The 13,174-nt window shown below is 37.1% G+C and overlaps 1 protein-coding gene and 1 long non-coding RNA gene across 12 annotated transcripts in view; one reads left to right on the plus strand and one right to left on the minus strand.

Annotated features, from left to right (window-relative positions):
* Positions 1 to 5,759, plus strand: part of LOC142056016 (uncharacterized) — a 60,044-nt gene extending 54,285 nt beyond the window's left edge. Inside the window, exon 4 of the long non-coding RNA XR_012660166.1 lies at positions 5,696 to 5,759. This is a non-coding gene — a long non-coding RNA (uncharacterized LOC142056016). The remainder of the gene's footprint in view (positions 1 to 5,695) is intronic.
* The window catches only part of PDE5A (phosphodiesterase 5A), a 139,402-nt gene that overhangs the window by 40,178 nt on the left and 86,050 nt on the right, over positions 1 to 13,174 (minus strand). For all 11 annotated transcript variants that reach the window (XM_075090137.1, XM_075090138.1, XM_075090135.1 and 8 more), the window contains 3 exons: positions 12,112 to 12,201; positions 2,059 to 2,130; positions 900 to 989 (listed from right to left, as the gene is read on the minus strand). In XM_075090137.1, coding sequence (XP_074946238.1) covers positions 900 to 989; positions 2,059 to 2,130; positions 12,112 to 12,201 — 252 coding nt within the window. The remainder of the gene's footprint in view (positions 1 to 899; positions 990 to 2,058; positions 2,131 to 12,111; positions 12,202 to 13,174) is intronic.

Below are 13,174 nucleotides of genomic sequence, written 5' to 3' on the forward strand. Positions count from 1 at the left end.
GTTTCCTGCGGCTTATGTGTGCATTCTAAAAACAGTGATATTTACATTTCTTAAGACTTTCGAACACAATTATTATCTGTTGTAATTCTAACAGATCCTAGTGAACTCATTTGGTGAGAACATTTAGATACAGTCTGCTGTATTTCAGAGCTGCTGCTGAAGGACTTAGCTGCTCAGATGTGCTCATATTATATTCCTTTTTTCCTCACAAGAACCATGGAGCCAAATTGAAAAGATTATCCAAAGTTGGACCAATTTACAAACACTGATAGTCACTTGGAAACTCAGACCTACCAGAAAATTTTTAAAACAACTGCTGCCTAGTTGTTTCTCCAAAACCTTTTCATACCGTATATGGCAGACATATTGACCTGTAAAGGCCATGGCATTAATAACCCATCAGTTATATAGACGGCTGCAAAATACAGTTACATTAATCAGAAGAAAATTCAGTTTTCCAACTGATCGTTACTGAAATTACGGTTAGTGACTATTTGTAGTTGTAGCTGGCTAAAAGAGCAATCTATAACCGCTACCATTCTGTAGGGATAATTCTGTCTGAAATTTCTGGAATATGTACAGCTCTGGTTGTATAATATATACAGTCAGCCACAGGATAACTTCAACAATATTGAGTATATTGACATGGAATGAATTTTCTGACATGTAGCTTTACCTTCTTCCCCTAGATGGTCCGCTTCTCGCCGCCCAAGCTGGAATGTGCCCAGCTACTTCTCAGTGCAGTTTGTTAGAGCTTTATCAGAGATACACAGCATTCAATTAGAGTAATTAAAAATAGCTAAGGAATAAGTACCATATGAGAAACATCAGGAGCAGGCACTGGTTACTAGCTAACCATCATAATTTCTGTATTCTTGGGACAAACCTGTTGACCATACCTGATTGCGCCTGTTCTCAAGCAGGGACGTCTCATACAATTGAGCATTGTGAAGAACAATTCCACAAAATGCCAAATACGCAGCAAAATCCTGAAGGCAAATGAACATCAACACCTCGTGAAAATAATGTCTCACCGCATCTTAACTCTATTCAAAGATAAACTACTGCAATTTTTTGTTTTCACTTTGAAGTATTAATTGGTATTTTAAAGTTATTTTTGGCAACCACATATCCAGGGTTTGGTTTTTTTTCCAGTTACTCATAATTTGTTATTTCCTCAAGAATCTCTTCTGCCTTTTTTAAACTACTGACCTTCACAGTTTATCCTGGTAAAAGTAGGATTGATGTAAGAAGCAGCTCAGAAGAATCAACTCATTTTGCAGCAGCATATTCTATCTAGAAAAACTGAGTGCAGACAATCAGCCTCTCTTATTTTGGGGAATTCAGTCTATTGGAAAGTGGAAATAAAATTCTGCTAACATAGCAAAATCACTATTTTTTTCCCTTTTGGAATGAGATTAATTCCGATATGCTGCAGATACGCAGTATGCATTTTATTTTAAAGGGGAAGTTTTCAAAGGCAAAGGGTGAATTCTGATTTTTTTATTGCTGAGGGTTAAGTCAACTTCTTCAGCCTGAGCACAGCCTGTTTTTTGCTATACCAGTCTGAATATGAATTCTGGAAATGTTTGGAAAGCAACTGCAGTGTGGGAATTAGGAATCAAGGTGTTGCCTGCTCTACTGATTATCTCATATATTGTTCATAATTTATCAAAACCTTTTTCTCATCCTGCGATTGCTATATTGAGAAGTGACACAGTATTTAAAAAAGAATCACTACACAAATTTTAATATTCAGAACATGTTTGTTGGGGATGCCAGGAGAGTTAGAACCATTTAGTAAAAAATTATGTCTACTAAAAGTTATGAAACCGTTTTACAGTGCATTACAGTAGAGTTTCAGAGATGTATGAGAGATACCATGCTCATCGAAAAATTAGACTGTTTCACATCCACATTTCTCACAGCCTCATAAAGAAAAAAATCTGCAGTATTACACGGAATTGTTACTTTTTCTGATCAGCATGAAAAGTAATAACATACCCATCCCCATTCCCCTATAAAAACAGAAGAGACATAAATGTCCAGCTTTTGTACCTTTTCATCTTGTTCGGTGAAAGTGCCACCAATTCCAGATTTCTTATTGATTGCTTGAGCCACACCGACAACCTAGTGTATTTAAAGTGGAGTAATTTTTAGTAGATAATTTTTAGGAGTCTGTCATTGGATTCTATTTTTAGACATAATTATAGAAGATAATAAATGATCATTACAGGTATTCATTTGGTTGAACTTTGGATAACAGAAGATATTTAAGACTGTTTTTTCCTAATATTACAGATAGCTAAGCATGAACGTGAAAAATAAAAAAACCCCAAAAGTGGCATGAGTCCTGGAATGTCTTATGAAAAGGGGTCGATTTCATCCAAAATTGATTCCATAAATTGGAACAATCATCTCCCAGAAAGACAACAACAGTTTACACTTCCGCGGTCACAAGCCAGACCACACAACAGCTCTCTCTAAAGTTCATCTGCCTGTGTGTGTGAAAAATACCCTTCCTGCTAGCTCTGACAAAATTTCCAAAGTGTAGCTTCCTTACCAGATCTAGAGTTTGGCTACCGTGATCTTTTTGCATTTTGTATCTCTCTGAATCTGACCGGATTAATTTTAATCTGCTGAAAAATAGCATACAGAGCTTGTGTTCCTGCCAGACTAGGTTTGTTACTCAAATTTAGTATGTTTTTAAAGGTAGGCTCTTACAAGACCACATTAAACCAACACTGAGAAGAGATCTTTTGTTATGCTTCAGGTGGTAGTTAGACGGTCCTTCTTGCAAGATATGCTGATATCTCACCATTTTTAATTATTTTCCCTATGAAGCAACTCAGAAGGTGGGGAAGAATCCTGGTTTACAGGTAAAGAAGCTAAGCAAAGGGTAAAAAGTCATTCACAGGTCCTGCAGGACATCTGTGATGGACCTAAGAAGCAAACCCATATGCCCTGATCAACATTAAAGGTTTTACATTAAGTAGTTCTTTCTGCTCTTGCCACATGGCTTAAGTCCTAGCTTTCAAATGAACTATGTATTAAGATCACCAGCCAAGAGGCTTCATAAATTAAGGCTACCCACATAAGTAAACCAGTGCACAGATAGTAACAAGGAGGGTTTACTCAACCTAGAAAAAACCTACTCTGATTTATGAAGTAAAGACATCAACAGACCAGCTCCATTTACTTCCTTGTCCCCTTTTGGATTTAAGGGGAAGAAAATGGAATCCGTGTACCAATAAACCAAGCCAGAGTACGCATCCAGTTTTATTCTTATAAAGTTCAGTCTAAATTATGTTAAATTTCAGATGTTGCTTTTTTAGTACAGAAATAATCTGTGGGAAAATTTGTTTTCACGTTTCTGGATATAGTTCCATGAATCAGGAGATTAAAACATGATTTCTTACAACAGAAAACAGACCCTTTAAAGGGCAGGCAATTAAAGTCCAAGGTACGGGTGCATTTGTAACTTTCTACATAGAGGGTAGTTTGCCAATAAACATGATTTCTTGATGCAGGATGTTGGTTTAGATTTTTAAAAAAAGTTAAATGAATGTGAGAGAACAACACAGCTGTTCAAGCATGATGCTTTTGTTACTGCCAGTCTTTGTGGAGTTCAATTCTGTGTGCTGGTGAGAGCCTCCCAGGAAACTAATCTTCCCTGCAAAGAGCAGAACTCCTTATAAAAATGAAAGTGGAATTCAGAATCTGTGCTTAGTACCGATTCCAGTTTCTATTGCAAGCTCTAAACCTGACATTTGGGGATAAATTAAATTGGGTGGTTGCTTTGGACTTACTCTTACATACTCAACATAGATGCCTTCTCTGGTAGCTTGGGTCTGTTTTTCAGAGCGCAAGGAAAAGAGAATTTAAAGAGACCTTCATACAAGTCAGTATGAAGAGAAAGTGAGCATTTCTTTAAAAATTTAGTTCACTGGGATAGTATTTGTGTAGATTCCCCACTGCAGTTGTTCAAGATGTGTACTGGCAGTGACCGTTCTGTCCTAGATTAAACTACTTCTGGTTCTGCGCTTATCCTTGTACTTCCGTGTTTCTACTCTTCTGAATCATAAATTAACCATGTAATTTCACAGCACACTAAAATTGGAAGGCTTTCAGAAGGAGAGACGGGTTAATTTCAGTTGAGATACTTCTGACTTTCACTGTCAATAAGGTGAAAATGAGAGGTTTTCTAACTCAAATATCTTGTCATTCCATTTAAAAAGGTTATTTATTTCTATTATTATACTACACATTACTAATGCACACTCTTGTTCTCTATTAAATCAAATTGTTACTGTAATAACTGTTCCTCTCTGATGCATAAACATTTCCTAGATTATAAGGTTTCAGAGCCTTAGCCTTTCCCTAATACAATTCAGAACGTTTCCACTCCTTTTGAGACTTTGCAAATTAGGCTGACTTTAGGCTTAAAAGAATTTGAAAAAGTATAGTTTCCTTGATTTGTGAAGCAAAAAAAAAATGTTCTATTAGTGCATAATGGCAAGTTTCTGTAATTGATGTTAAGAGCTTTAGGATGGTGAACCCAATGCTGTTTATCAGGATGGATGAGAAACCCAAAGCAGCTGACCTTCTGAGGAAGGTGCCAAGTGGAGGGTGGGGACAATTATGTCTGAGTCATTATTTATATTGGTACCTAGAAATGAAGCCCACAGTTGATGGTATCAAGCTTGAATAGCCATGAGCAACACCTGAAATGGATTTAGGTTAAGGCAGAGCTGAAAGAGAGGAATAGCACCAGAGCAGAAGGTAGGAGAGGGAGGCTGGAAACTGGGAGGAGCTGGCGTCACTCACTAAATCCCTGCACTTCCTTACAGTTAGACTGTTCATCTGTTTAAATACCTGGATCTCATCTTCTGCTAAACTCAAAAAAATCTGCTGTGCAGTAAACTCAGAGGCTAGAATGTGTTAGCACAGATGAAGCCCACCTGGGTGATTAAAATAACATGAAAGAGTATGTGGTAAGAAGCCATAAAGTATACGCAAAGCTTTTTATTCTTTTCAGATTTTTTTGGCACACATACAACAAATGATTGGCAAAGCTGTGAAGAACTTGCTTAGTTTGACATCCAAGTAGTGTAAGACCAGTGCAAGGTGCTAACAGTGGTATTTTTTTTCATCTTGCCTTTCCTGGGATAAAAAATATTGGAAGAAAACTGTGTGGTGTGCATGTTTAAAAATTTGTGCTTAACTGTTAATCATTAAACTTGTAATTGCTAAACTGATGGAAGGCATACGTTTTTATTTTTGTAATGGAAAAGACAACAATTTACTATCTCTCAGCCTAGCCTTCCCAGAATACTGATGTTACAAATAAGGTCATTGTTCGGCAGCGTGAATCGCTGCCAACTGTGGGCTCAAAAATGTCTGTCTGAAATAAAGCTTAACTGTCAGCTCTATTCCATACAACCCAGTTTTTCCCACAGTCAACCTCTCATTTACTTCACTAAGGAATATTTCTTACCCAGTGAACTTCCTTACTGTAATAACAATGTACCACTAGCCTTATATACTTCTATAGCAGACTTTGAATAGTAAGCAAATCCTTTAAGCGGTCAGTATGCTTTTATGTTAACATACATGTGCAGAGATTAATAGTTAGGCCTTTTCTCAGACCACTGTCTTCTGTGGGTATTTATTTAATTTATTTTATTTTTTTCAGGTTTGATCCAGCATGACCTAAGACAACTTTAATGAGGACAGGGGCTTTTTATGGCATCCAGAAAGTGAGTACTTTCATCTTGTGTAAACACATTCCCTTCATGAAAGGAAAGTCTGTGGTGCTTAAAAAAGATATAAGAAAAGAGTAAAAGGACGATATTAATATAGGAAAAAGACTACTTAGGCTTACTTTATTAGCACTACAGGTTTCTGATACGTTAAAAGAGGCCCACATTCCAAGAGAAATGGTCATTTTAAATATTTGTTAAGGTCTTTCAATAAAAGGTTTTTAACTAAAGAGGGAGGGAGTCACAAGGAGGATAAACCGGCTAAAAATTAACGTTTGTCATGATGATAAAAATCTTGTGCAGATGCAAACCTTTTGTTGTTGTTCTTTCAGTGGCATTTTAAGCTTTTAAAGACAACTTTGTAGCATGTGCCATTTTTTTAATTTAAAAAAAGTTTTAAAAAAGAAACTGGTCCAAATTCTGGCCTCATTTGTATCAGCACAAATTCCAGTGAACTTCACTAAATTCTGTAGAATGTGGTATAGAGACAGTAATGAGAAAAACCTCAGATGGATATTATGTAGCCATTGGAGTCTTGCCTGCAACCAGGTAATTAGGAGAAGATGTAGGAAACTCAAGAGGATCTGTTCCTGTTACTAAAGTAATTATGTAATTAGGACAAAAATAAATCATGTGGTAGCATTTTAGGCCATGGAGAACATATTGCCTGCATTTTAGAGAATAATAAGTACAGTATGAAACCCAAATCCTCATTTTTAAAGCTTACTATAAAGAAATCTGAAATAACAATAGGCCTGATCTGTGATCTCCAGCTGGGAGTTATGTTCACACCAGCAGAAAAATTGAATCAAAGGGACTAACTGCTCTGAGCTTAACAGAAAACTTATTCAGATAACACGGACATTAAAAGTGTGAAATCTTTGTGGCAATGAACAAGACACATCTGAGATAAAGCTACTTCTCTGTAAAGCGTGCAGAATATCGTAAAAAAAAAGACAGTCCACTCAAACGCTTGCTCATGAAAGCGCTGTTCCAGTCTAACAAAAAGGTGTTTTTAAGTTACTTAGGCACAATATGCTATGTGTCTTTAATTCTCTAACAGAAGGCACCAAGTGAGCTTTTTTGAAAGTTAAGTCCTGTAGCAATAAAGGAAAGATAAGCATGTTTGATTTCTTGTCATTTTCCTACTATGCCTACAGAATTCTCTTGTATATTTCTTGTTTACCCAAGACAAACTTAGGAAAGAAAGGGGTTAAAAACAGCTATGAAGGAGGATGATGACCATTAGAGAAGTTTAAGGTAGTACTCTGGACTGAAGAAAAGCAAGACTAAGGAAGACAAAAGACTGAAGTAATTAGTTTCTGCATATACTTTGATACCTGTGAGCTGATGGCCTAATCCCTGAAGTAATCAGTAAGCTGTTGAGTGCTACACACTCTTTTTCATGAGCTTTACCCCAGCCTGACTAGGTAGGTGGGATTATAGAACAAGGTATATCTATAGTAATCATGTAGTTCCTAACAAGAGCCTTCTTCCACGTTTGTTGTATTGAAAGTGCACAAGGGGTGGGCAGAAAGGAACAAGCTGTACGGAAAGGTCCTTAGTGGTCCAGCTTTCTTTAAAGTCGGTTGGAAAAATTCCCCTTGGATCAGAACCCAAGTACTTTGTTATTTTCCACTCAGATCACATAAGACAGAGGTAGACCATGAAGACAAAAAGCAATTTTGATGATAGAATTGTTATTTTACTTTCAGTCCCTAAAAGGGGCAAAAACGCTCCAACAATTACAGAGTCAATATCCACACCTATTTTGCCACGTCAGAACACAGCTTTCCTAATTGTATTCTTGCTGGCAACACAGGTAATCTTCCAGTGCTTTTATTTGTTCCATAACCTTTCTTCTCGATCTGTACCCATTATCCCATTTAATGATGCCTGATCCACATTACAAGGAGATATTTTTTTTCTAATTATCAGAGCACTTTTTTACTATTTTCTTGCAACAGCTGATTCCTGCCTCTAGAAGTAGCAGGCTGCCTAGAGTATTTCCAGGTCAGTGATGACTGATGACTTCAATGGTGGTGACTATACTCTGAATTTTATCTGTATTGTATCATGCTGCAATTATTTGTGCATTAAGATTACAGGCCTAACTCTGTGAAAGCTGTTCCAGCTCTAGAGGCAGCTAGCGCCCTTTATAGTTGGTTCTTACTTCAGATGACTTAAAAATATAATTAATATAATTTTGCTTCTTAAGAATATTTTTATTTACTTTGCTGGCACCTGAAGAAAATGACATTAAGCCAAAGAATGGTAACAGGAAAACTTGACTTTTATCTCATATTAAAGATGGGAGCATACCCACATGAGAAGACAAAGTGGTTTTTACCTTACTTTGCTCTCCTGGTCTTGTAGGGGTTTGATTAGGCTTATAAAATGATCCTGCAGGGACATAACTGTATTTACAGACTTTCATTTTTAATCAACAAAACTTTCACATCCTCTTGTATCATTCATGCCAGCAGTAGCCTGCATGATTTCCAGCGGTCTAGCTACTATAACATGTCTTAGCATAAGCTGAAAATCCACCCAAGCAGCAAATCACTGATTTCCATAATCCTGCAGGAAGACTGCTACTGGAACTAGGGTTAGTTTGTTTAAAGTTGGTTTGGCTAGACCTACACTATACTGCAGTGACGGTGATGTATTATACCCGAAGTGTTCACTATGGCAGAAAATAACTTACCTGGCTAACAGTAACATGTCTGGTCACATTTTATACCATAAAATTCAATAGGATGTTTTCAAAGGCTGGTGTAAACAGAGCAGCACCCCTGATTTGTTAGGAAGAGCCTCCCAGCGACAGACACAGGGCAAAGTAAACAACAAACTAAACAACTGGAGTGAGCATTGCCAGAATAAAACATTTCCCTAGCCATTAGTAGGAAGTTCAATCTTACATACTAGGAGCCTGTATCAAATCAGGACTATTTGCAGCTTCTGAAAAATTAAAGGTTTAAGGACACACGAAGAATGAAAAGCTGCTTTTTGAGATACACAACGCTGAACTGCCACAACCTTAGGTCTTCCGCCAGTAGCGGTAAAACCCTGATTTCTGTATAAGCACTGTAGCACTGAAATGGTTAGCATTAATAGCTACAGCTAAAGCCTGTGGCCAGCAATACCAGTTTCCTCCTGCAAAAGAAATAACCATGGTAACTCTGTGGTACAAGCTGACTAACACTAACTTTTCTTTGGTGGCCTTTTGTACTATTGAGGATAAAAATTCAGTCTGTTTTGAAGGTTTTCATGGATTCTCTGATACACATTGATAATCTAAGTAGCAAGTCTTACATACTGATGTCTAGATAACTGTATACAGTTATCTGCTCTTACAGAATAACCACCAGGAGAGAAAATCTTTCAGGATCAAAATGGAATTTTTGCTGTGGCTTCACCTTATGATAAATTTAAATGCAGGATTAGATGATTAAATGATTTGACTTAGAACCATTTCATTTTTCTTCTGCAGTAGAATACAGTTCAGGTTACCCAAGTCCTTTCTTTCTCCTTGTTTTTTTCAAGAGTGGTAACCAGCAAATGATACAGCCTTGCATGCCCAGAAAACATCATGTGGCAATACTTTTGTCTTATGATGTGATGGAAAGAATTTCTGTTCAGTTATCAGAGATTGCACAGCAGAGGTTAACAGATAGCAGAACTTTATTCAAAGCCCATGAATTCAGATGCAGAGCTCAGTCAGTTTACATTTGTAAAAGTTAGCACTCTACAAGCCTCTGATCTGATCTTAAGGGACGTAATCAGCAGAATTTTCCGCATCTGAAATGCAATGTTTCTGTGCTATTTCTGTCAGCAAGAATAGGTTGAGTACAGGATTGAGAAAAGTTCTTTTACTGTAAGTGAACATAATCCATTCTTCATGCGCATCTGTGCAGAGGTAAAGTTCTCTTATTGCACTGCTTTCTTCTCGCTAATAGTTCCTGGGTCCTTTTTATGAGCTTTTCTGTGAATCAAACTGTTTTCTTCTTTTCTTACTAGCTGTTATTTTTAAGCAAGACTTCAGTTTCTCATATGCTTCATGGAAATATAGGCAAATGTGAAAAACATCCTCTGAAAACATCTCCATAATTCATCAGGCCCAGAGGATTTAATAAGAAGCATGAGATTTTCTACCCCTCAATTACTGACTCTCTTGTTTTAAAAAAATAGTACTAATACTAAATAAACAATCAGAAAACACCAGTTGCTTCTCTTTCTCAGTGTTTATTTTTGGATGTCTTCCAGAATCATCTTTTGACTCTGGTTGGTGACATCCTAGGCTAAGGCAGCATTCGCTAGCTTCAGTATTACTGGAGGGGCTTTGGCATTTGTGTGTTTGTTTTTTAATGGGGAGGAGCCAGTATTCTCATTTTGTTGTTTTGGTTTTTTTTTTTTTTTAAACAGAAAAAACAGAATGCAAATGGCAAATTAAGGACTGATTCACTGACTCCAACATCTGTCCAGAAACATGTCAGCCACGTGTTATGCTAAGAGGGAGAAAAACCTTCTGGTAGAGACTTTAAAATCAGAAAAAAATTAGAAAGTTCCATCTTTTCCTGTAAGAAATCTTATAGTTTAGCCCCGTCAAATAATTGACTATGAGTAGAGTGTAACACTCCCCTCAAACTTCATGTTGGCTGAACTTTTCAAAATAAACAAATGCCTGCTTCATTTCCACTTGCTGATGCACTTAGCAGTAGAAAGCTAGCTGAAGATACGGCCAATTGCAGGTTTATTCAGCCTGTAAGTCACGGTGTATTGGACCAACAGACTGTGGCTCTTTTTTCTTCCCCCACCTACCATCAGGACCCGGTGAGCTGTAAGCACTGTCACATTCCCTGGCCAGGAAGATTTTGTAATTCATTTCTGATCCCAGTTACATAAAGCATAGCATTTTTTTCAATTTAACAAAAAGAAAATGGGATGGCTTGGGTGAAATGTAAAGCCTTGCATCGGCCTGACACAGACCACTGGTCCCTGACAGCTCTTCACACATCTGCTTTGCTCATCAGCTGGCCCAGGGCCAGGAGTGCCTGCTGCCGGTTAGAAAGGGGAAGACTTTTAAGCAGGAGTGGGAGAGGATCAAGTGCTGTCCTTGGAAGAACTGAAAAAATCTTTTAAACCAAAATTAACAGTAGGTGAAGAAAGGAAATCCTGGCTGATCAACTGGGTCACCTACAGTAAGAGTCAACAAACAAGTTACATCAAGCGCTTAATCAATTTATTGAATTAAAAAAAAAAGGGTCACTGCAAAGAGAGTCAAGGTGACACATTCCATAAGAGGAGTAAAAGACAGAAGAGCAAGAAAAAGAAGGTATGATGTCTTCAAACCAACCTTGGCAGCATTTCTTTTTGGAGTTTGAGCTTTCTGGAAGCAAACTATAAATACTCTGAAAAATAAAGGAATTACAGGAGAGAAGATCTCCATCTTAAAGCTCTGACACACTCTATAGAGAGCCTTAGACTTTGTGAGTATTCTAAGTACTGGTAATGTGGCTGAAGGCTACTACATTCAGGATCAAAAAAACCCCAAACTTACTCTACTTACTCCCTAAGTAAAACAGTGGATCTTACTTTTTTCCCATTCATTGCTTTTATTGACTTTACTGAATTCACTCTTCAACTACTCAGTGCAAGATGACATCATTAGTCCCAAATAAGAATTCTCCCTACTGCAACAGCATTGGACAGGAAGAGAGAACTTTTGTGCGAAGAGACAGGAAATATGTACAAAAGTTCGATGAGCAGATTCACATTGTTTTAAATTGGGGATGATTTAAGTTATGACTTGTGGATGACTTTTCTGAATTGACACCATATGTTTTTCAGTGCCTGATGTTAAGCACTTAACATGTTCCTTAATTTATTACTTATGAGCTGAGTTAATAGAATGTAAAAACCAAAACAGCCTTTTAGACAATAATAAACCCCAATTAGTGTCCTCTGAAGAAAATAACGTAGTTACAAGCTAAACTGAAGTACAGTAGCCCCTAATTGCAATCTGAATGTGGACTGAGATAGACGAGTAAGTGTGCAGAGAACTTTAATGCTGACGGATACTTGGTACAGAAACCAGGAACAGCACTTCTAGAGTTAAATACATATATTCTACTTCTGCATCTGGGATTAAACTCTTCTTGACAACTCCCTTTGGCTTACATTACTGAACTAGATAAGATAAAATTGAAGTCCAAACAAAAATAAGCAGTCTTTTTTAAAAGGAGATGGCTTTATACTGTAAGCTAATGACTGCCAGCTAGTAAAATTTTAAAGCATTAGCATAGCTGGAAACGGTATTACGTGAAGTGATCCCAATACTGCAACTTACCTCTTCCCTGTGATTCTTTATTGGCATACAGAGAATACTCTGAGTCTTATACCCTGTGATCTGGTCAACTTCTGCATTGAATCTTGGATCCTGATAGAAGACAAAAATACAATTATTTGACTACTTGTCTAAAGACCTGTTCTTTTAATTCCCTGGTTTACAGGTTAAGAAAAGTACAATATTTGACTTAACTGTTACCCAGGATAACAAAGGTCCCGTTACTAGTTAATAATTACATAAAGGTGTTACTATTGGTGTGCTAAAACAGCAACAACAAAGCATTTATGTGGACCATGAGTGGCTATGGATAAATACAACTGCCAGAAAGATGAAAAAAAGCCAAACCCTAGGAGAAGCCTTTCTTGAGCCTAGACCATCATCATAATAAATGTATACATGGACTAACCACCCCTACTATAGGTTTTATCATCAAAAAGAAATTAAAGAAATACACTGAAAGACATATAGCCACAGAGGAACAAAGTTGCATGAGTGTGGTTAGTGGTTTTGCTTTTACCACTTTGCTCTTTTGTTTGTTTCAGTTTTTCAGCTGAATATTGTTATAAAACTCTGGCTTTTTTAAAATCTTACTGAAACCAAACTATTTTTAAAGGCTGCTGTTCATTCTCTAGTAATTGATTTCAAGTTGAGCATGATGGACCCAATTCAAGAGTGAACTTTTAAACTATAAGGACAGGTGATGTCCTGCTGGAAACATGTACTTAGCAAATGTTTAGACAGCTTCTGAGGCAACAAACAAGTGTTTGTTGACAATGTAACCATATGAAATCCTACCACTCTTCTCTGCTTCTGAAAAAAATCTAGTCTGTAATGTTACCTAATTATGTAAACATACTCAGATTAACTGAGAGATGATCCGTCAGAAGCGGAACTTTTCAGCTCTGTATGCCTTTATTAATTAGTTTATTAATCAGTTAAGTAATTCATTAAAATTTCCATCATCCCTAAATTCAAAGCACAAAACCAGCATATCCAAGGAGCCTGGAATGAAGCGATGTTGAGCTGAGATGTAAGAGATGTCCTCTCCCCATGCTGGATTCTC

This window comes from Phalacrocorax aristotelis, chromosome 4 (genome assembly GCF_949628215.1).
Source record: "Phalacrocorax aristotelis chromosome 4, bGulAri2.1, whole genome shotgun sequence".
In the NCBI taxonomy this organism is placed as follows: Eukaryota; Metazoa; Chordata; class Aves; order Suliformes; family Phalacrocoracidae; genus Phalacrocorax; species Phalacrocorax aristotelis.